Genomic DNA, 23,959 nt, shown 5'->3' on the forward strand with positions numbered 1-23,959 from the left:
TACTCGAGCTAATAGTAACTCTTAGTTTTTGGTAGTTTACGCAGACGGTGTAGCTATTTCGGTAAAAGAAAAATTCCTGAACATCGTCGACGACCTAACTCCAGAGTATCTTAGTCTGGTTACCCAGTGGGCATAGAAAAATCCATTAGCCATAACTCCAAATAAAACTGAGGAAATTTTATTTACTAGGGGATACATAATCCCTGATTTCAGTCTCCCAACCTTGGGAGGTTCTATTCTACAACCGGTGGACCGCGTGAAGTACTTGTGGGGAAGTTCTTATGGATGACAACATCGAGGAGAAAGTTAGAAAGGCATCTTGTGCCTTATACTGTTGTAGAGAAAGACTCGAGAAGAGTTGGGGCCTTACACTAAAAATGGTGCTACTTAAGTCAGTAATGTCTTATGGAGTCGTTGTCCGCTGGAGGCTGCTTGGAAAAATCACACAAGCTAAATAGTTGGAGCGTGGTCAAAGAGCGGCCCTCAACTGTGGGTGTACCACAAGGTCTACCCAAATTGAAAGTTTAGGGGAGAGTAGGTGGTGGAGTCTTCTGTCGGGAACTATCCATCAACTCTAGTTTCGGACTACTAGACCACTTTGTGTTTATGTTTCAGCCGTGGATAGTTGCTTTCAAGGCAATCAGTCCCCTGAAAGTGGGCTCAAAACTAGTTAAGGAGTACCTGACCTCATTAGCGGTATCTCCAAGCTTCTTCCATATTAGACCCGTATGGGTCCCTAAACGCAGCGGAATCCCTGAAAACTGCAAAGCCGATGAGACGGCTAGGAAAGGCACCCTTTCCTCAATATAATACGGTCTTCGATGTCTACTTGCGTTCTGGCGTTGGAGGCTTGGAGCTCAGCAAGACAAGTGAGCTCAGTGTTCAACACAACAAACAGAACTTATGCGACTGCTAGATTCTTTTTACATGGAGTGGAACGTAAGCGGTCATCCGATCTTCTGACTTTTACCAATGCAATCTCATGACAAATATAGATGTTTTGGCAAGACAATGTCCAAAGAGTTTATACGTGGCGCCGATCATCATCCTGTCAGATGTTCTTTGTACCAGTTGTATGGAAGAAAGGGAGATGAAATAATTTTCTCACTTCTTTCTCTAATGCTCAGGCTTTGCAAGCCTGGAATTGAAATATCGCGGTAGACTGTGGCAAACCTTGTGAAGTAGGCGAGACTGATATTAACCGACCGCGTTTCATCGATCGATTTTCGTAGAAATTTCGTTCCGACCTATCCTGACTTAACACTTGGTTAATAAGATCTTTCATTGTTTTTGACTTATTGAACCATTAAAATTGTTTGGTATTTCTATAAACATTGCGTCCTTTAGGAGTTGCCTACGAGGCATTTATTTTTAGGCATATAATATAATATGTTATTGTATAAAATGAATACTTTGGTTTTCTTATTTAATTTAGGCTATGTAATATTTTTCTACCATCGATCACACTTCTGTAATAATATGCAGACTTCTTGGCTATGCGATCCTTATTTGGGCTCGTCATATTCAAATAATAGAGGCCGTACTTCTGGCTGAAATTCAAAGCGAAAAGAAAGAAGTGAATTAAAAAATTTAAGTACAATTATTTAGTTTGGCTTACGTATAGCCCATGTTCCACTCGAAATTATCAATTAAACTCCAGTGTGAGTAATGTGTGACCTTGCAGCCATCATTGACGGCATTTAGCACCGCTTGCAAGTGAGCCTGCAGGAAATCGACGCGTTCTGTGTCCTCCAACTGGCCATAGTCCGACCAACCATTTTCCGTTATGAAGACCTCGACGTTATCGTAGTGGTCGCGGATCCATCTACAAAATATATTATTTAGTATTATAAAAACGAACAATGTTAATGGGAAGGAATATGCTGCCAAAATGAAGAGCTTCTCTTAAGAAAAGTGTAAACGTAAAGTCATTATTTATACAACCCTCTGCTTACTTTAGGATATCTTCCAGTCCCTGTGGCACGCAATAAAGCCAATTTGAGTTGCCCTGCTTCCATTTCTCGTCAACAGAATATTGAAGCTGTGAGTCATATTCCCAAGAAGGTATCTCGCCGGCGGGAGTCTTGGTGAGTGCAGCGTAACGTGAAGTGTAATAATTGAGACCCAGAAAGTCGCCAGCACCTCTAATGACCTTAGACCAGAATTCATTAAATGGCGGCAAGCGAGACCAGGATAGACCCTCGCTTAAGCTGTTGTTTCTAATATCGTCCAATACGAGTTGTGGATAATTGCCAGTCTTGCCGAAAATGGGATTGGCCAGCCAACCAAGCTGTAAGCAGTAGAATTTTAAGTAGTGATATCTTTAAAAAGCGCATGGCTTCAAAATCTGTTTTCTTTTGCCTTTCACTTACCGAGTACTGCATTGCGCGTTCAACGACGTCTTCATCGCCACTCTTATGCTGCGCGTAGTAGAAACGACTGCTTATGGTGATGCCTATTTTACCGCCTTGCCTCTGGAAATAGTTCGCTCTGTAGGCGCGGTAAGCGGCAGCATGAGCGCGCAATGTATTGTCCATGCAGAGATAGTCAGCAACACCGGGGGAATGCACCAGTGGCGGGAAGTACGATTTGCCATAGCCCAAAACGCAGTAATCGAATGGTTCATTGAAAGTGATCCACTTCTTGACGCGATCGCCAAAAGTTTCGAATAGAAACTCAGCGTAATAACGGAAATACTTTATAATAATAGCGTTGGTGAAGCCGCCGAACTGGTTGAGCGCCTCTGGCAGGTCACAATGAAACATCGTCACCATGGGTTCAATGTTATTTGCCAACAGCTTGTCTATCATCATGTTGTAATAGTCAATGCCCTTTTGATTTATCACCGTCGTATCTGCGTTGGGCAGCAGGCGGGGCCATGAGAAGGAAAAGCGATAGAAGTTGACCTTTAACGTAGTAAAACATGCATGAAAATTATTATTTTTTTTTTATTAGATAAATTGCTATGGTTTTTTATTCAAAATATCTCACATACTTTGAGTTTTTTCAGCGCCGCTAAGTCTTGTTCAAAACGATAGTAAGATTCCGCCGCCACATCACCATTTGTACGATCGCGTATACGCTCCGGATGCGCATGCGTGTATGTATCCCAAATGGAGAGGCCTTTGCCGTCCTCATTCCAAGCGCCTTCTATTTGGTAGGCGGCAGTCGAAACGCCAAAGGAAAAGTCCTTAGGGAAGCGCTCGTTATCCCCTTTGTGTTGGTGCTGACATCGCTCGCTGCACATACTGCCACGCAACAGCAGGCTGCAAGATAAACACTTTAGTAGTTGCAACACGTGTTTCAATTTCTGTACTTACCACAGCGTCAGGACGAATATGGCTTTCATTATGCAAAAATTTTCTTCAATTACAAATATTTTATGATCTTAACGACAGTATTGTTGTCTCTTCGGTTTGGATTGATTGAGTGAACTGGTTTGAATTCTGCCCAGCCAGTGATAAAGAAATTTTGGAAATGCCAATTTATAAATTTTTGTGTGAGATTGATAAAAAGTGCACTGTGCCAATAATGAAAGTGAATGCCCTCAGAGGTTTTCGACACTTCGCCGCTGCGCGAGAGAAAAGATCATTGTACTGTTTTAAATGAATAGGTAACGGTAAACACGTAATTGGATATATGTGTGTATTGAATAGGTGTTCAATTCAGGATCGGTGCACTGAGTTGTATATTACTGTTATTTCTTGTACTTCAACTTGAACTTTATTCTAATAAATCTTCGGTTGTGTCATAATAACGAAAATTCCACATGCATACACACGTATATGTATATATATATATATATGTATATGTATATATCTATTAGGGTGGGTTAAAAAGCAACCTCTAAGCAAATTTCTCCAAGGATGAGATCTTGATTTTTACTTATTTTCAGATAAAAATTCGAATCCCGCTTCAAACTACTTGAAAAAATATTCCCTTTCATACATTTTGTAGAAAATAGTCTGCTCTACAAAAATGGTTTGTGTTCGATAGTCGAAAAAGTCTTTTCTTATTTCTAATCAAATTTCAACTTTTGTGTTTTTATATTTATAATGAATTTTAATAAACTAAATATGTGCCGATTTCGTCGAATAAATTTCACAGGCTTCTCTTGAAGCCAACTTTGCTCCATTAAGGGAGTTTTTCATTGACCGTAACAAATAGTAGTCCGATTACTCAAGGTCAGGGCTATATGGTGTATGCATCAAAATTTCCCAGCCAAGCTCTCCCAGGTTTTGCCGAGTCATCAAATATGTCTGTGGTCTATCGTAGTTCTAATGGAAGACGAAGAACTTTCTGTTGATCAGTTCTGGCCGTTTGTTTTCAATTGCTTGCTTCAATCTCATCAGTTAATGGCAGTGAAATGTAGAATCAATCGCTTTTTCGGATATGTCACTTCACTCCAAAGTGCGATCGACAGTCATCCGAGTCATACTGTTTATGATAAATCCGCTCCAAAGCGTGGAAAAAGCAGTATACGGCTGACAAGATTATGGCATCTGAATTTTGGAATCCACAACGAATAACTTTTACTGACTATCTTGAAATAAGCTGCTGATAAAGCAACTATTTCATAGCGTTACTGGACTATTTGAAGAAAATTGCCGAAAAACGGCCGCATTTGAAAAAAAGGTAAGGGTGTTTCACCAAGCCAATGCACCGTGTCATAGGTCTGTGAAAACGATGGCAAAAGACTATGAATTGGCTTCGAATTACTTCCGCATCCACCGCATTCTCCAGATCTGGCCTCAATGACTATTTTCTATTCTTAGATCTCAAAAATATTGCGCACTGGGAAGAAATTTTCGTTCAATAAAGAGGTGATCGCCGAAACTGAGGCCTATTTTGAAGCAAAATGGTATTGAGAATTTGAAGGGTCGCTATAATCAGATAATCATAGAAAACTATGTTGAAAAAAAGTTAATTTGGCCAAAATGTGTATTTTATCATGGTACGAGTAGCAGGGCCTTTTCATTTGACCAGTTGTTTTCCAGAGTACCAAGTGAAAAAAAAAATATTTTTTACCCATCTTAGTATCTATGTATATATGTACATACATATATAGCTTACCATTTTCTAAAATAAACATCCGCCTACTTTACGAATTAATCGCCAAATTCTATTAATATTCGTTTTCTAAAAATAAAATATGGAATGCTTTCTAATCTTTTTCTCAAATTCTACAAAATACTATATATATTTAAATATTAAAAAAAAAACTCACTCAGATAATTATCGCTTGATGGAAACTTTCTGTTTTTTTTTCGAAAGTCTCCACGAATAATTCAATGCTAATGCTATGAGATTGAACACTAGTAAGGGTAAAAAAACGAAAACAAAAATATAAAACAACAAAGCTCATTAATAACACAAGCGAGCAGCAATACATACATACAAATAGGCTGCCAATATTGATAAGCGACGCTGTGAAAGACCTTTCAGAGGGCCAACGTCAGCTTGCGCACTTCCTACAAAACAAAAAGTTCAAACACCACGAAATGAGCGAAGAGAAATGCTTAGCCGACGGACATGGGGGCAAAGACGAACTGTAAAAACACTATTGCTCAGTGTTTACAGTTAACCAGCCCGCCGATTCGCAGAATATTTGCTCAACTAACTTTTAGTATGGATTATTCGCACGGAGCGCGAGTACAGCAAATCATTTTGGGTGCGGATTCGGAAATTTTCGGTTAAGCTTACTTAGAGTGCTTGAGCAGCCGAAAAAGCAAGGCTTATTTCGAAAAAAAAAATCAAAAACACAAAATCAAGATAAACTTAAAAATCAAAAACAATATTAGTTTAAAATTTATGAGCATAGCAAACTTTTTAGCAAAAAAAAAATCGAAAATTGCAAATTTCAAGCAAGCTAAATTTCTGAGTCAAGCCAGATAAGCCAGCAAAAATAAGAAAGTGATCAAACGCGTCATATCAGTTACATACATATTTCATATATTTGACGCCATGACAATAGTTTTCACTAGTAAACAATTCAGTTTCTGCTTCTTGGTGTTGTTGTGTCTACACTTTCTTGTAATTGTCGGCAACGCTGAAAGCCAACATCATCATCGGCAGCAACGTCAGCCTTACGGTGGTTACACCGTTGACTCCCGTGATGCGGACGATGCATCAAATGATGTGTCGCCGTATCAGCGCTCTTCCTATCGCGGTAGAGATACTGCACGCAGACAGTTCAATGAGAATGATGTAAATTATCAGTATGGTAATCAGCAGTTGGCAACACAAGGTGCAGAGCAGCTATCGCGCCGTCAACTGCGGAAACAGCAACAGCGTCTAGAGAAGCAGGCGAGAAGTAAGGTGCCACCTATCGAGGCGACATCGGAGGGAAACAAGTGTCATATTTGGGTGCCGTAAGTACTGTGTGTCTGTCAATACTTTTTTGGAAATCACTTTTATTACAGTAAACACTTGAAGGTCATGAGTTGATTTGGTGATTGGGCTAAGCTTAGAATCTTTCATGTTTTGCTTTAGGCGATAATGTAATCTATAGTCAGCGCTTGGTTTTCGGTATTTAATCAGAAGGGTTCATCATCATCTTACGCTGTTTTTATGAATGATGAGTAGGTTAAAATATAATTAAGAATTTATATCGTTTTAGATCTCTATCACCACAAATCATATTATATATAGGGTAGTCGAAAAAGTCTTTCGTATTTCTAATCAAACTTCAACTTAATTTTTTTATAATTATAATGAGCTTTATGTACCAAATATGTCTCATTTTAGTTCGGCCACTTTTTGCCATTTTACCGCTAGAAACATTATACCATCAGTCTAAAACTGCTACAAAAACTACTTTCCCCCTTTAAGGGAGTTCTGCATTTACCGAAACCAGTCCGATGGTGCAAGGTCAGTGATATATGGTGGATGCATGAAAACTTTCCAGCCAAGCTCTCCCAGTTTTGCCGAGTCATCAAAGATGTGTGGTCTAGCGTTGTCTTGATGGAAGACGAAGCTCTTTTTGTTGATCAGTTTTGGCCGTTTTTTTCGATTGCTTGCTTCAATCTCAGGAATGGTTGACAGTAAAATGTAGAATCTATCGCTCGACCAGGATGGAGCAGCTTATAGTGCATGACTTCCTTCCAATTCCACCAAACACTATAACCTTTCGAGGCGTCAATCCTGGCTTTGCGACCATTTGTTGAGCTTCACCAAGCTTAGACCATGATCTTTTTCATACATTGTTTTCGTATTTGATCCACTTTTCGCAAAGCAAAGAATCATTTGCTTCAGAAATGGTTCGATCTCATTTCGTTTCAGCAAAGAACCGCAGATGTTAATTCGGTCCATTAAATTTTTCACAGACAATTCATGTGTTACCCAAATATCGAGCTTCTTTTTGTAGCCAGCCTTTTTTAAATGGTTCAGCACCGTATGTTGATTAATGTTAACTTTCATAGCGAAGTCATGGCTGCTTATGTGATAGTCCTGGTCAATCTTTTCCATAATTTCATCGGCTTTTTCAACGAAAGGTCGAACAGAGTCCACCTGGTATTGCACCACTGGAGATATACGGCTGCAATGAATGTCTTGACGAAATATGAAAATACTTTTTCAACTACCCAATATTTCGGCAAAGTGCGTTGCGGTCATAACGAATCTATTCAGGTATTTAATCTTTGATATATGTATTCCAATCGGCGCAGTGATGTATTTGAAAGTGTAAGCTCAATGTTTAATTTTACATCTCGAAAAGGTGGAACAATTAAGACGGAAGTGTTGAGTTGCTTCTACCTTCGTTTCCTACCTGCGATTCCGCTGTGGACTGGCACACATACTAGTCTTATCACGGTCTTATCAGGTGACGCAAGGATATTGATAACGAGATTAGCACTTCCTTAAACAGCTTAGAATGTACAGTCTTATCGCAAGGTGACGCAAAGATATTCATAACGAGGTTAGCCCTTTCTCAACTAGCTTAGAATGTATAGTTAGTGAGGTTAAAGTATCGTCGCCCTGCTATCAGCATGGAAAGTAGCTTCTCTGAAGAAGATTGCATGCCACAACAGTAAATTTAACCTTAATGGCAAAAAAATCGGCTTGAAAAAGTCAAGTCAAAAGCCAAGAACCTGAAACTGAAGTTGATAGAGAGATCCTGTCAATATGCCACTTCACCCATTTCTCTCTCACCTTACTTACTTACCAAAACTGATCCATAAGCCTGTCTGAAAATTTTCGAAATCCCGAAAATGAACGAACTTTCGTTTCTATAACATTTCGTACCAATATTAATCGTATTATTCCCTGCCATGTCATTCCAGCGTGGAGCTGATCAACAAATATCCTTATGCGCAACGCATTCAATTGGATCAACGCAATCAACAGCAAAAACTTCTAGTCTGCTGCGCTGGCTATGCGCCATTACGTTGGCGCGGCAACACACTCTGCCAGCCGCTGTGTGAGAATTGTCGCAACGGACGCTGTGTTGCGCCCAATGTATGCGAATGCTTCGATAATTTCGTCGCCAACGATAATGGCGATTGTGTGTTCGCCTGTCCGCTGGGTTGTCTGAACGGACGCTGCTTTCTTGATGGCACCTGCCAGTGTGACGCCGGCTTTAAGTTGGATGAGACGCGCAAATTTTGTCGACCCATCTGCAGCAACGGCTGTGGCATGAATCCGCGTCACAATTGCACCGAACCGGAGGTGTGTGGCTGTGCGAAGGGATACCAACTAACAAATGATGGCTGTGTGGCAGCATGCGATCCGGATTGCGGTGAGGGTGGCGAGTGCCGTGAGCCGAACCAATGCTACTGTACACCGGGCTATGAACTCAAGGATGGTGTGTGCCAGCGCGAGTGTTATCAGTGAGTACCAAATAAGAAGTATCAATCAACGCATACACTATATTTTAAGCAAAATAATTGCATTTCTTCTTTTTAGGAAATGCGACAATGGCATTTGTTATAGCAACAATCGCTGCATCTGCAATCCCGGCTTTACATATCATGAACGTTCGACACAATGTGTGCCCAATTAGTTTTAGTAACATGCTAGCATATTTCCTTTAGTTTTGTGGGTATGGGCGTGATAAACTTAGTTGTCTTGTGATAGTAATTATAAAAACATTAAAATTATTATAATAAACATAAAATATTAATTCTAAGCCTAGCAAGAGTTTGTGCCGGCACTCTATGAAATACCAAAAATTGCTGCCCCGCTGGGCTCAAAGTCATCTTTTACTTTGATTGAGAATCGGGACTGACAAGACATCACAGCCGATTGGAAGTTACACCACGACAACGCCGCGGCTCACACCTTCTCTCATGTGAACAGCTACCTAACCAATGTCGCTATCCCAAACGCTTCCACAGCCGCCCTGAAGATGTGGCTTTCCTACACTTTTTTTGTTTTCTGGCCTGAAAAGACCGATGAAAGGCAAGCATTTCGAGACCACAGAGGCGATTCAAGCAACATGCGCCTCAGCTCACAAGGTTATTCCAAAGAATGCTTTCCGTGACGCCGTCAATGCTTGGAAATCGCACTGAATCAACGCAGAGGCAGCCTATTTTGGAAGTTTTTAAAGAATTGTAACGATTGATTAAATCAGGTTTTTGAAATCGACTCAGCCCTATTACTTTCCGGACAAACCCTGTATATAATTTTCCGCACCCTGTAAATATATTTTTATACACCGAATATAGTATATTAAGTTTGCAACGATGTTTGTAGCTCCTAGAAGGAAGCGTCGGCTCTCCAAATGAATGAACACTCGGTATCAAGTGATTGCTCGGACAACTGTTTTATTTGATTTTTATTTATATTTTAAACTCGTTAAATACCGCATTATGCTATAAATAATATACGCCGTGTCGCGCCGCAAAAAAGTCATCTCAAAACTTCATAAGTAAGCTTATGGGAATGTCGTGTGCACCTGAAAAACCAAAAATTATATGAAATTTTATTTTCTATAACAAAATTCAGAAGACAATTTCACAACTACTACATCGATTAAGCGACTCACCTGTCTCATGTCGAGTTTGATATATACGCACACACAGATAAACGATGGGGATCAACATGATTCCAATAAAAATGCAGCCGATAGTAATGAACCAACGCGCCCTTCTAATATAAGCGGCATTTGCATCATCAACACAAGAGTAGACTTTCCAATTCGCACTGTCCTTTTTATAAACCATAGATTTATTCGACTCAATGCAATCCGAGAATTTCTGGTCCAGACACTGATAAGTTTCTGTCTCGCAAAGGTAGTTGCACATGTCAGTAGAATCAGCTTTCCAACATTTACATTTACTCGTTTTACAAGTAATCAAATTATCACTAGCCTCAGCGTTCCGCTTGGTTAATGCATGGGCATCTGTTATCCTCGCATCGTTGTTTAGATGTAACGGTACACATTCAGTCTTTTCTGCAATGCTGCGCAACTCGTAGCCTGCCGCACAACGGCAAATACCCGGCGCGATGCACGTACCATTTTCGCAGCCTGCAGGGCACACGGGTTCACAAACAAACGCGGTTTCGTTGCAAAATCTTGCCGTATAGCCCAGTCCACATACCTGTACAGACTGTATATAAAGGAAAGGAAAGGAATATAGTAGTTATTTATTATTAAATATTGACGGAAATTAAGGGGTTTTTATTTTATGTCATTGGGCGGAATCAACGTCCTAACGGTAAGCTATCACCACAATAATATGTAAACTAAATACACATAGTAAGTTCATACAGCATACTATACATATAGACCTGAAAAACGTGAAACCGAATAAAAGAGTTAGGTATGAAATATATTATCGAGACAAATTAATCTACTCAGCCAAGGCATAGCGAAAACTTTAACTTTGGTTGAGTTCAAAGCATCGGCGAATATGATTTTTAAAATCGTAAAATGTATTGGTAGCCGTGAGTAGGTAAGCAATTTATATATCTTGAAATGGGTATGTAATATCGAAGGTCACATAAAACTTATAGGGATACTAGTGGATCTGGCCACGCGTTGTCGTAGTATACATTTTATATATAACAAACTATTCAATACAATGAAAATTTCATTTATGCATGAAGGCGAATACGTTTTTGTTGGTATAAGAATCCAGGGGATTGTACTTGAGGTTTAATTTTGAATATGTTCATACTAATAAATGTCAATGGAAAAAATAACAAATTTAAGGCTGCTCTCTCAGTTAGGTTAACAGCATCTGTCAGTACTAGTTAAAATGAGGTTCTTTACCGAAAGAAGACATCTTAGTTTAGTTTACCAGAACTTTACTGACAAGTGGCTGCTAACCAGACATTGAGAAAATGGCCCTTAATATTTGGTATTTTACTGAAAATTATAATTACAGTTGAAATTTCCTAACTCGAATCACCATAATCCGCAAAAAAGCTTCGAGTTATGGCAATAAATTTGGAGTAATTTGACTTCTATTGCTGAATGAAGAGTTCGAGTTATAGAGAACTTCGAGTTATTGAAGTTTGAGTTATGGAAGTTCAACTGTAATATTTTTTTTTTTATTGTGAAGACATGCGTATGTTTAAAAATAATTACAGTGAAATCTCCCATAAACTCACACGGACAACCAGCTTTTCTGTCCAGTTATTAGAGTTGTCCGCTTAATAGATTGTACTCAATAAATCTCAACAAATTGTGGGATCGGTCAATATGTTAATCATTCCCATTAACATATCAATCTTTTAACCGCTTAATAGAGCGTCCATTTAATACATCTATCATTGTATTTATTATTTATGAATTGTTTTGATTATCCTATCTTCTAATTTGGATACAGTGTATACAGTATATTATATGTCTGTCTCTACAAACACGAACTCGTCTCTCAGGTTTTAGCTTATTGTTCTGAAATTTACATCGCCTCTTCAAAAAGGACGTTTGTCGCACCCGCTAATATCGGACCGCTATAGGGCATATCGTTTTATAACGAAACTTTTTTATTTCACAAGATATATTCACGAATTTCGGCAAGGATAATTCAAGTCAAGCGCACAATCTCGGAAAAAGTTGTTTAGATTAGCATGTACATACTTGCCATACAAACTGACCGAACGAAATAATGTGCGGGGAAACAATTTTTTTATTTGTGAGCGCTTCCGTGCAACCGAATTAACGTTTTTCATGTCGAAATTAACTTCGTTTACAAGTTAATGCGTAAGGCTTATATTCGGTGCGAAAAATTTATTTAAATTTGTCGAGAGCTTTCCCTAGATACGATACTTTAGCCGCAGGACATTGACGCGCACTCCATGAGCTTGCTTGGATTTAAATTTTTGCACTATATGTTATTTAATTTTTCACTTCTACGATCCCCGACAAGCAAATAAACATTTTATTTTACACTGATTTATATAAATTGTGAAAACTGACCTCTCCATCAACATTTGTCTCATATTTGTTATAATCGTTTTGGCCTTCCGACCTATTTAAGATCTCATTTGTACGAATTTTCCGCAGTTTCTCGATATCGCCCGAAACACTTCCGAATAAAACGAAGCTGGCCGTCAGCGTTATAAAATTTTCCAAACGCATCTCAAAATAAGAAATAAATTTGGGTAAAACTACAGAGTTAGGATAATTCCTTGTGATTGTAGAAAATCTTTTCCGCACAACTTGTATTACAATAGTTTCGCTCAAATCCACAATATGCACTGATAACTTCACGATTAAATTCAAGTATATAAACCGAAAATTTGTTGTGGTCGAAGAAGAAAAATTTCTTTCATTGCAAATAAATATATAATAAACCACTAAAATATTATATTTTGCTTCTAGTCACAATCAGACGTTAATATACAGTGCTGTGAAATATTTTAAAACAAATGGAAAATGTTGAACAAGCTGAGCTGAAGACGATAGCTAGTTTTTATACGAGCCGCTGTAAGCTGCGGTTAGCGAGCGCCGTACTTACAACAGCAAACTCTCTCTAAATGGATATAAGACCACTAAAGAGATTTCGCTTCGGAACCCATCCTTCAGCTAACCAATAAAGCGGTTTTTTACAAAAACATCTAGTATCAAAATTTCATAACACGCACCCTGTTTATCTTGCATACGTAAGAAATAAATATAAGATTGTACAAAGTGTTCCATTATTCTGGATTTACCAGACAAAACCGCAACATATTTTCAATGTTTGTTGTTGTTTTGTATGAGCTCCGTATTTAAATAATCCATTACTTTGTATGCAGTAACAATTACTTGCTTGTTGTGGGACTGGATGGGTTTTCCATGGATTATTACGTTTTGATAAGTATTTTCTGAGAGTTGAGAGTGCGTTCCCCTCGAAATTTAATTAGTTTCAATTTTGTTGTTATTATAAACACCTTGTTTAATAAAAATTATTTCAACTCAAAATTATGGTGAATTTATAGAAAATTATCGTAAGTTGAGACTATACTCTCCTTTTATAGTATTTATTTTCGGACTTATTAGAGTGAAAATAGCATATTCTAATGAAAAATAATACTTTAGATTACTTCTTTGCCCAGCAATTAGTACACACCATAGTGGTTTCAAGGAGACTCTACTCTTCTTCTTCTTTAATGGCGTAGACATCGCTTAAGCGGTTATAACCGAGTTAACAACAGCGCGCCAATCGTTTCTTCTTTTAATATGGTGTCAATTCGAAACACGAAGTGCAGTCAGGTGCTTCTCCACCAGATCTCTAAAGCGAAGTGGTGGTCTTCCTCTTCCTCTGTTTCCCCAGGCGGGTACTGCATCGAATACTTTCAGAGCTGGAATGTTTGCGTCTATACGAAAGACATGATCTAGCCAGCGTAGCCTCTGTCTTTTAATCCGCTGAACTATGTCAATGTAGTCGTGTAACTCATACAGTTCATTGTTCCATCGAATGCGATATTCGTCCTTGCAATGCACACAGGACCATAAATCTTTCGCAGAACCTTTCTGTCAAAAATTCGTACCGTCGACTCATCAAATGCTGTCATCGTCGATGTCTCTGCACCATATAGCAGGACGGGAATAATGAGTGAGTTATATAGTTTGGTCTTTGTTCGTCGAGAGAGTACTTTACTACTCAATTGCCTACTCAGTCCGAAGTAGCACCTGTTGGCAAGAGATATCCTGCGTTGGTTTTCCAGGCTGCCGTCGTTGCTGGTGTTGATGTTCGTTCCAAGATAGACTAAATTATCTACGACTTCAAGGTTATGACTGTCAACAGTGACGTGTGAGCCAAGTCACTAGTGCGATGACAGTTTGTTTGCTGACAGGAGATATTTCGTCTTGCCATCGTTCACTGCCACACCCATTTTCTTTGCCACCTTTTCCACTCTGGAGAAAGCAGAACTAACGGTGCGGTTGTTGAGGCCAATGATATTAATATCATCAACATACGCCAGTGGCTGTACACCCTTATAGAAGATAGTACCTTCTCTATTTAGTTCTGCAGCTCCAATTATTTTCTCGAGTTGCCTTTTCTGAAACCTCGTTTAGTATCGAACGGCTCTGAGAGGTTCTTTCCGATCCTGACGGAGGTTTTGGTATTGCTCAACGTCAGTGTACACAGCAATATTAGTTTTGCGGGGATATATAATTCAAACATCGCGGCATAAAGGTAGCTCCTTTTCGTGATGTCAGAAGCAACATTGAAATCGACAAATAGGTGGCGCGTGTCGATTCCCTTTTCACGGGTATTTTCCAAAGTTTGACGCTTGGTGAATATCTGGTCAGTTGTTGATTTGCCTAAAGCCTGGAGGATGGAGTTCCGGTCTTTGGCCAAGTATCCCCTCGGTGCCCTAAGAACATCCATTTGAAGGCGATTTAATCTTTCATACAACACCCTTATATGCGATGTTGAGGAGGCTTATCGCACGGTAGTTGGCGCTGATTGTGGGGTCTGGGCAAGCTTTCCTCCGACCACATTCTACAAAGAAACTGATGCATGCTTCATACCAGTTCTTCGCTGCAGTGTTTGAAAAGCTTGGACGGCAATCCATCGGCCCTCGCCGCTTTATTATTCTTCAGAGGGGTAATTGCTTTTAGAACTTCTTCAACAATAGTGTTATGCTTTCACGGCCATTTAGCAGGCTGGAGAAGCTTTCCCTCCATAATTTTAGTATTCTCTGAGCATCGATTACTAAATCATCTCTGGGGGTTCTACAATAGAATGAAACTGTCTTAGGTGACGATAATCCACGATTTCACTCAAAAGGGACGGTTTAAATTATATATATAACCTTTATATTAGAACAAGTTAGTAAATATATTTCCATATATTAATATTTATAGTCTATATTTATTCGCTTTTCTTAAACATATTATTTACATTACAACATATAAACACAAGCTTAATTTTAACAAAAATTATTGACATCCTTCTTAGAGGGGGAAACTCTCGAAACTACCTATGTCTAAATCTACAAACGTAGATTACGTATTAATGTCTGGCACAATTTTATTATCTAGCTCTTCACTAGCTGCCAGTTCATCACTGCTTTGCTCTCCGCTGTCTTCCGCCGTAGCATTACTCAAACCTTTTGTTAAGCGTTCAGCGACCTTTCGCATCAATTCTTCCATGCTCATCTCTATCTTCACGCACAAGCGCTGTGCGACTTCGTAACGCTGATCGGGCGCTGCACACTGTATGCGTTCGCACTTCAACGGCAGGAACCACCATTTGCTGGCATTCCGAAAGCCTTCACGACAATGACAACGATTTCGAGCCACACATTGACTGTGCAGCGGACAGCCATTGGCACAGACTGGCCGACAGTCAAGCTGCTGCAACTTCTTATTATTCGGATGATGCTCCTCGTAGCCAGGCAAACACTGACACTGATTGGGCATGGCACAATAGCTGTAGCGCGGGCAGCCAGTAGCACACATGGGTTCGCAAAAGCCAAAGAGTAACGGACTGTACCCAGGACAGCAAACTTTGGTGATTTCCCAGCGTACGCGCGGTTCATATGTGAGATAGTTTTGGGTGGCGTTGGCTACGGCGACGTTGGTTAAAAGCGTGTTGTGCTCTGCAGTTTCCAAAACATCACTGAGATCTGCGCTACGTTGTATTTGTTGGCGGTCATTCGTATGCAGCACTGGCTCTTGATATTTCACACTAACATTTCGATGGCAATATCTGCCGGTGATGGTGAACGCTGTCGCGGCTTTTATGCTGAGCAAGCAACAGATCACCAATGCAAATAACCTCACATTGGTTCCATGTTGAATTGGTTGTGGGACTGACAGGTGTACTGGTGCCGACTGAAACATCGCCGTAGTCCTTATAGTGAAATACCAGCAGTTCTATGTGGAACTAGTTGCTTCGAATCGCCCGCTTTGATGTGTATTAACCGTCCGCTTTCAGTATTCCAAAGGAAATAATGATGTACACTACTGATCAGGCCACATATTTTCAAATGTTTATTTTCGCGCATTTCGCTTCTTTAATATACATAGTACACACTTTGCTTTGTTATTATTTATGTGGTACGTTTGTGTGTAAATATATTATTATGATTTCAGAATTATCAACATTCGCGTGCTTCTGTAAGTTCAACTGATAATTACAGATCGTTCTATGCATGCTGCGAAATCAGAGAATACCCACACATAGAAAGTGATATACAGGTTTTGTTCGGAAAGTAATAGGACTGATTTTCCTTCGCCGCGACTATACTTCAGACCGTGCGCGCACCGAATGGATTCGGTAGAGGGCGTTCCTGCTAACGAACGAGCGGTTAGTCAGCGGTTGTCTCCGAGCACATGGAGAGTTAGGACAAACATTTTCGCGCGACTTGTTTCTATGAATGGTGCAAGATGCTCATTGTCTATTTTGACATCAAAGGCATCGTTCACCATGAATTTGTTCCTCCTAGACAAACCGACAACGCCAAATTTTACGTGGAAGTTCTCAAGAGACTCAAACGAAAGGTCAATCGGGACCGACAAGACATCTTAGCCATTTGGAAGTTGCACCACGGCAACACTCCAGCTCACATCACCTTTCTTGTGAACAGCTACCTAACCAAGGCTGGCATCTCAACGCTTCCGCAGCCGCCCTATAGCCCAGATGTGGCCCCGCGGACTTTTCTTTGTTTTCTTGTCTGAAAAGGCCGATGAAATGCAAGCATTTTGAAACAAGAATACCTTCCATGTCACCTTCAATGCTTGGAAATCGCGCTGGCAGCGCTGCATCGACACAGAAGGAGCCTATTTGAAAGCTTTTAAAGAAAGTTTTTTAAATCGACTCAGTCCTATTACTTTCCGGACCAACCCTGTATGTGCCCAGTGTTGCGGACTAAGCTTCAGTTAGGGCGGTTCATTTGACATGTTAGGCATTAAATGAAGGCACTTCTGTCAGATCTAGCTGAAGCTCCATTTAGAAATATCTATATATCTATAGTGTTTTGAGATCAATAACAACTCTGAGTATTTTTGTAAACATTCGTTTAATCTTAGAATAATCCTGTGGAAGCGCAGTCGCATAAGTTTGACACTACCATGGTATTTACATCCTGAACCAGGTACATTAAGGTAGCCACGTAGTTTATAAAACCCAGCAGAAAACATCGGATACTCTTAAAACCCTCTTCAGTTGTTGAAACCAGTAACGGTTTGGCATTTGTCACACTTTTTTGGTCCGACATAATGCTCTAACCTCGATCGGATGGATTGTCATCGACGACGAAGAGTTTGTCGCACTTTTTTGGTCAGACATTAAGCCAGATAGATTATCATCGAATATTTTAAAATATTTGATACGATAGAGGCGTGCTTCCTTCGGTCACACATTGATCTTTGTTTTGAAGCGATTCATAATTAGTAATATACTGAGTTGAGTTTTTCAGTTTGTGCTTAACTAACTCAATTAGTAAATGTAAATGAAGAATGGCGCACCCTGTATTAAAATGTATCACTAAAATATTTCAATTGGGATTTCCTCGGATATAAATATGATAGTTCTTATCGCTTTGTGGTAAAGCAAGCATACATACATACACATAAATATTTGTGGGCATATGCTGCTTATCAATCGAAATTTTGTGTAATACAGTAGTCATTGGGTAAGAAGAACCTTAACACAGGTCATAGGAATAAAAAAAAAAACATTTCTAGTGCAATTTAATTAAAAAAAACACCGTAAAACGTTAACTTCGTGCGCCCTGAATTGAGGTAAGTACTACTATGAGCAAAAAATAGTAAGACTTTTTGCTTTACATTTCGCGTGAAAACCCATTCGTCGAAATATTTTTTTCTATGTTGGTATGACTGTAAGTGACATCTGTGCTAAATGTCATATCAAAATAATCAGTAGTGTTCAGTGTACGTTTGTCTTTCTGAAGAACATAAAGTGCATTCGGCGTTCTTTAGGATGAGTGAAATTATTCAACAAAGAAGTTCCATTAAATTATGTGTGTGGAATCAAATTTCTAGTGCCGAAACGTTCAGAATGTTGGAAAAGGCCTTCGATGATAATTGTTTGTCTCGAGCAAGAGTTTTTGATTGGTACAAATTATTCAAAGAGGGTCGAGAACGCGTTGACGACGAATCACATCCAGAACGGTCATCGATATCAACTGATGGTCAATAAAATATAGGAATTAGTGTTTGAGAATCGACGACTAGCAATCATAAATTTTACTGGCATCGTTGGAATATCGGAAGGATCAGTGAAAACCATTTTGAAAGATCATTTGGACTTAAGAAATGCTAATGCACGATTGATTCCAAAATCACAAAATATTTTCGAAAGAAAGTGTCGCGTTAAGGTCTGTGAAACAATGCTTTCCGACTATCAGGATGTCATGAAATGTGTTATTACTGGCGATGAGTCTTAGATCTATGCTTACGACCCAGAAAGAGACGATCGTCGGCCGAACATCGTGGCAAAGGTGAACCAAAGTCGAAAAAATCACATCAAAGCAAATCAAGTTGCCAGTGTTCTTCGACCATCAAGGTACGGTGCACTCCAAATTCCTTCTTATAGACCAAACAGTCAACAAGGAATAGTATTTGAGTGTTACGCGAAGTTTAAGTGAAGCTATTCGTAAAAAGAGAATGAAATTATAGGCCAACAACTCTTGGTTCTTGCACTATGATAATGTACCGCATTGATTCTTCGTGAGCTTTTTTGCCAAATTTTCAACCAATATCGTGTCACAACCACCGTATTCGTCTGATTTAGCTCCGTATGACTTCTGGCTATTCAGAAACTCAAACGTTCGGTCCAAGGAAACGTTTTGACCTAAGTGAAAATATTATGCGAGTATCACCACGCACATTGAAGGCTATTCCGAAAATTGACATTGACAACTGTCGCTAGGATTGAAAAAAAAACACGTTGACACAAGTGTATTGGGGCCAGGGGTAATCCCCCTTTTTGAGGAGGACGACATAGATTTTGAAGAATAAATTAATAACTTTAAAATTATGAACAAAGTCTCATTATTTTATGCTCATATATTGTAGTAGTATAATCCGAGCCAAATTTGAAGAAAATATCTTGGCAAGTAAAAAATTTTTATATACAAAAACTTGATTTTGATCGTTTCATCCACTCGTCACACTGATCATTCATTGGTATACCTTTTGGGGGACTCTCCCCATCAATTTCACGTTACAAACTGTATGACAAACTTAGAACAAAAATATTTTTGTGGTTATTAATTACTGTTGTATGAAAAAACTCACACGTCATTCTTGTGGAATTGCCAGAAATGTATCCAGATGAGAGTCCAACACACAAGTATGTATTTATTTTTAGGAACATATTATACCTAAAAGCTGTATGTGACATTATAAGTTCATTTATCAAGCCTTTGTAATTTTCCGATTTATGGTGTCCTAGAAAATTTATGAAAACGTTCACAAAACATTTCCGAATGAGTTTTCTTGAACATTTAGTTTGTCTTCAAAGCTCTTATACTTTTGTATACCTTGTTTGGGAAATTCTATTTCAGATATACAATTTCAATTAAATTTTGTATCTTCATAATAATGTTTTTTAAAAACTGTGATTTGCTTGGATATGTTATCAATTAAACGCATAAGGGTGACTTAAGGAGTTAGGTTAGGTTGGGTTATAGGCTAATATTCATGACACCAAAAATAATCCCACTTGGACTGCCACTTACGCTTATCCATTGTGATGTCCAGAACTCTTAAGTACAGATTTGAAAGATCGACGTATATCTACAAAGCGCATAGAGCCAACCACAAATTTATTGAGCTGACTAATATCTACTCCATCTAATTTGCCGGTTGTTCCAACTTTAGTCTGGCGAAAGCTGGGCAGGGAAGGAGAAATTGTTTAGATATTTCCACCTCATTTTCCTTCCTTAGATCCAACGCTCTTGTGTGCGCAAACAGGGGAACCCCTGATCATTCCTATTTCAAGGGGATTTGAATCGGAAATTTGATTGTATCGAGCTCATCTGCTTTACAGTTTCCAAATATTCCGCTGTGGCACCCAGACAAGTTTAATATGGAAATAGCTTGATGACTTAACTAAAGAGGCCTTTGACTAGCTGGCAGCACGTAAGAAGACTGGTTAACAGGTCTCGATAGAAGTCTAAAACCGAAGTAACTAACCTGAATGCTACCCTATGTGCGCTTATATAATTACATATATACACAGAGTTTATGCTGAAGTCGAGGAGGCTTTCCCTTTAAAGCACGCCTTTGTTTATTCATTTCAAATATTGCTCACACATCGCTCAAAAAAACTCGCTTTTATGTATGTGGTTTCAATGAGACCTTCAAATGTTCAAATGGTGATAAGCAGCTGCAGTTTATTCGCATGTAAACAACTCGTAGAAGTGGCGAGAATTAGTCCAATTTCAAAAAGGCGTCTGTGGAGAACGTTTTTCACACAGCAGTAGGGTAATGTCAATCATTGGTACAGAAATGGATTTTGAGTCTATAATTTGGTTTACTCTACTGCTAACTTTAATGGTGCTTGCAATATTCGCCTATTGGTATTGGTATATATGGCGGCCAAATGAAGTCGTACGCAATGGTAAATGTTTGAAATATCGAAGTATAACCGTTAGTTTAAATTTCATTTCGTGTTTGGTTTAGTGATACGAAAATCAACAGCGCAGTGTGATGATAACGAAGGAGTATACAACGAATTATTGTGCGATTGAAGTTTTTTTCATTAAAGTTAATAACTTATAAGACATATTAGTAAGGCTTCTGACGAAAAAGCATTTTCTTTTTTCACTTTATGCTTTACCATATAATAAAACAAAGAAAACAAGAAAAATCGTTAACTTTAATTGCACCAAAGCTACACAATACCCTTTAAAATACAAAAAATTTCAAGCAAGCACTTGTTTCCGATCATCCAGCCCGATGTAGGTGGTTCCGACATATGAACAGCTTCTTGGTTGGGGAAAGAGGGATACAAAATTTCAAATCTATATCTGAAAAATTGAAGGACTAAATCGACTCATCTCGTCATGCTGTTCATTTAGACATATTTTTTGTAGGGTCTGCGAAGTTTCTTTTTGGGTGTAAAAAACATCGTGACAAACTTAATATACCCTGTTTAGGGTATAAAAAACACTGAAGTTGCGAACGGCGAGCACAGCCTGCCTGCGAATGATAAAAACATAAATAAATAAAAGTCTTAGTAATTTTACTAAAATAATTATTGCTCATACAAAGCGCACATATGCTCACAAACAATAAAAAATAAAAAAAATACGATATTACAATATTACGCCACGAGGCGCGATAAGAATTAGTGCAAAATCAATTTTATTAAATTATTCATAGTTCTATGCCAATGCTTGCCTCAGTTTTGCTTCAATTTTCATGCAGTGCGCATGCCTTTCTCGTCACAATTGCAAAATCGTAAAAAAAATGTTGGCGCTGCTCAAAATTGGAATTATCACATCTTTGCTGATCAGTTGCACATGGGTAATGGTAACAGGCGATGAACTGTACAACTCAAGATGCGAGAATAATGTCTGTAACTGCAGCTTCGGTACTCAGGAAACAGTTTTGGGCGGCGTTAAGTACTGCCTTAGCAACTGCCCAAATAACGCTGTTCGGTTATCGTTTCGGATATGTGAATGCCGGAATGGATATCAGTACATTGACGAGCAACGTACAAAGTGTGTGCGAACGAATGGGCTTGCTGGGAATCAGGAGAATCGCGTCGATGAAGTTGACGACACATTAAGTGGTACGGCCGCCAGCACTACATCAAGGATAACTACCAACAAAGCGAGAATTGCAGATATTAACACCACAGAGAACTCGTACGATTATAGGACGACCACTGAAACTATTTCAACCAGTGTAGCTACTAATACAACTAATCGGGGAGAATATGTAAATGTGAACAGTGTTGGTGATATTGAAGATATATATCTCTGGATTGGTGCGCTAGTAATGGCCTTGGTTTTGTTAGTGTTGATCGCCTTTCTATTTATCTCACGCAATTGATTTGTGTTTGCAAAATGTTATTGTACACAAAAATGCACTTTACAATGTAATTGTTAGCAATAGTGATTCTTCTCTTACTTAGTCCGCTCAACAAAGGAACTCATATACTTGAGCAAGAAGCGCCCCTTTTCCCCACCGTTCATCTGATTTGAGACCCTGTATAATACACACGCTCGCCACTGTACATTGATGCACTCATATCTTATGTTTCTTAGAGACAATTAAAAATAAAATATAATTCTAAGTATAAGAATTTGTAAAAAGGTTGCCATTAAATAAATTCGTATCTACTAAAATTATAAAAATAAGAATTTTATGTTTTATAATTATTTCTGTGACTTCCAGATTGCCGATTTTAATATTAGTAATAATGATTTGTAACAAAAATAAGTAAGAAGACGGTAAGCTCGTCTGCACCGAAGCTGGAATACACTTCACAGATGATTTTATAGAACTTTTGCTTTTGCAACCCTGGCTGAAGCTAACTCTGCTCTTCAAATGTAGTCATTGAGTATAAATATGCAATTCGAGGGCTCATAATATACAGAATTTTTTATATTAAGGTTGTTTTTTATATTTAAATTAAGGTCCAGAATTTAGCTTTCTTATAAAGATTAGAGTTTCTCATTATGTTTTTAATATTATTACGGACAAGTACCCGCCTAATTTTCGACCACTTCTTGCAGTAATTGTAGTCATATGTCAGCAATAAAGCACCGCATGTTCCCGTTCAAGGCGTCAATTGTCTCGGACTTATCTAAGTAAATAAGCGACTTTACATAACTCCATAAAAAATAGACCAACGATGTAAATTCGAACGATTTTGGAGGCCACGCCATAATACCAGGAGACGAGATAATGCGCTTAGCAAAAGTTTACTTCATTAATTGATTCTTTCGTTGGTTGCATGCATATAGCGCCTTTTTGTTGGAAACAAAGGTTGTCCACATCAAAATACTGCATTTCAGACACGTAAAAGTCATTAAAAATGAGACTATAGTACAGGGTGATCCATTTCGAGGTTCTCTATAGTTTTAAAGAAAAACAACGGAAACTTCAAAGTTAATACGAAATGTTTACTATCATTCTAAACAACATTCTCTGGCATTAATTTTTTTTAAGATTATCGCTTTTAAATGTTGTCTGCGGCTACCTCTCAGATGGTTCATCCCTTAAGTCTAATTTTCGTTCCAGAATTTCGACGGATAACTGGCGAATGAACCGCGTGATGCTTTGCTCCAAGTCCTGAATCGATACGCATATACTTTAGACTTTATACATACCCACAGGAAAAAATATAACGGTGTAATGTCACACGATCTTGGTGGCCAATCGACCGGCCCAAAACGTGAAATTATCTGCTCACCGAAGTGTTTTCTCAATAAATCCATTGATTGATGCGATGTGTGGGAAGCGAAATCACGGGCATCAAAAATCGGTTAACTTAGAGCGATAAGGGTCGCCATTGACGGTTACGTTCTCATCGTCATCATTTTTGAAGAAATATGGGCCGATGGAATCATAAACCAAACCGTTTTTTTTCTG

At 38.7% G+C, this 23,959-nt stretch overlaps 4 protein-coding genes and 1 long non-coding RNA gene across 5 annotated transcripts in view; 2 read left to right on the top strand and 3 right to left on the bottom strand.

The window, feature by feature from the left end:
• Positions 1-1,339: 1,339 nt before the first annotated feature.
• Positions 1,340-5,315, bottom strand: LOC105232289 (myrosinase 1). Its single transcript, XM_011213933.4, has 7 exons — positions 5,228-5,315; positions 3,321-4,794; positions 2,996-3,266; positions 2,373-2,906; positions 1,956-2,290; positions 1,619-1,825; positions 1,340-1,550 (listed from the first exon to the last, which is right to left on the bottom strand). The coding sequence occupies exons 2-7, from the start codon at positions 3,347-3,349 to the stop codon at positions 1,427-1,429; spliced, it is 1,500 nt and encodes a 499-aa protein (XP_011212235.1). The 5' UTR covers positions 3,350-4,794; positions 5,228-5,315; the 3' UTR covers positions 1,340-1,426.
• Positions 5,316-5,610: 295 nt separating this feature from the next.
• The window catches only part of LOC105232299 (uncharacterized), a 38,149-nt gene continuing 19,800 nt past the window's right edge, over positions 5,611-23,959 (top strand). Inside the window, exons 1-4 of the mRNA XM_011213946.3 lie at positions 5,611-6,371; positions 8,283-8,828; positions 8,905-9,000; positions 21,874-22,349. Coding sequence (XP_011212248.2) covers positions 5,965-6,371; positions 8,283-8,828; positions 8,905-9,000; positions 21,874-22,349 — 1,525 coding nt within the window. The 5' untranslated portion in view covers positions 5,611-5,964. The remainder of the gene's footprint in view (positions 6,372-8,282; positions 8,829-8,904; positions 9,001-21,873; positions 22,350-23,959) is intronic.
• LOC105232291 (uncharacterized) lies at positions 9,740-12,945 on the bottom strand. Its single transcript, XM_011213937.4, has 3 exons — positions 12,368-12,945; positions 9,986-10,550; positions 9,740-9,895 (listed from the first exon to the last, which is right to left on the bottom strand). Exons 1-3 carry the CDS (start codon positions 12,527-12,529, stop codon positions 9,855-9,857), a joined length of 768 nt encoding a protein of 255 aa, XP_011212239.1. The 5' UTR covers positions 12,530-12,945; the 3' UTR covers positions 9,740-9,854.
• Positions 15,235-16,385, bottom strand: LOC105232292 (uncharacterized). Its single transcript, XM_011213938.4, has one exon. It carries the CDS (start codon positions 16,226-16,228, stop codon positions 15,389-15,391), a length of 840 nt encoding a protein of 279 aa, XP_011212240.2. The 5' UTR covers positions 16,229-16,385; the 3' UTR covers positions 15,235-15,388.
• Positions 17,745-22,725, top strand: LOC115066577 (uncharacterized). The gene is made up of 2 exons (XR_003846139.2): positions 17,745-20,975; positions 21,038-22,725. It is a non-coding gene; the product is annotated as an uncharacterized LOC115066577 (long non-coding RNA).

Source organism: Bactrocera dorsalis, chromosome 1 (genome assembly GCF_023373825.1).
Source record: "Bactrocera dorsalis isolate Fly_Bdor chromosome 1, ASM2337382v1, whole genome shotgun sequence".
In the NCBI taxonomy this organism is placed as follows: Eukaryota; Metazoa; Arthropoda; class Insecta; order Diptera; family Tephritidae; genus Bactrocera; species Bactrocera dorsalis.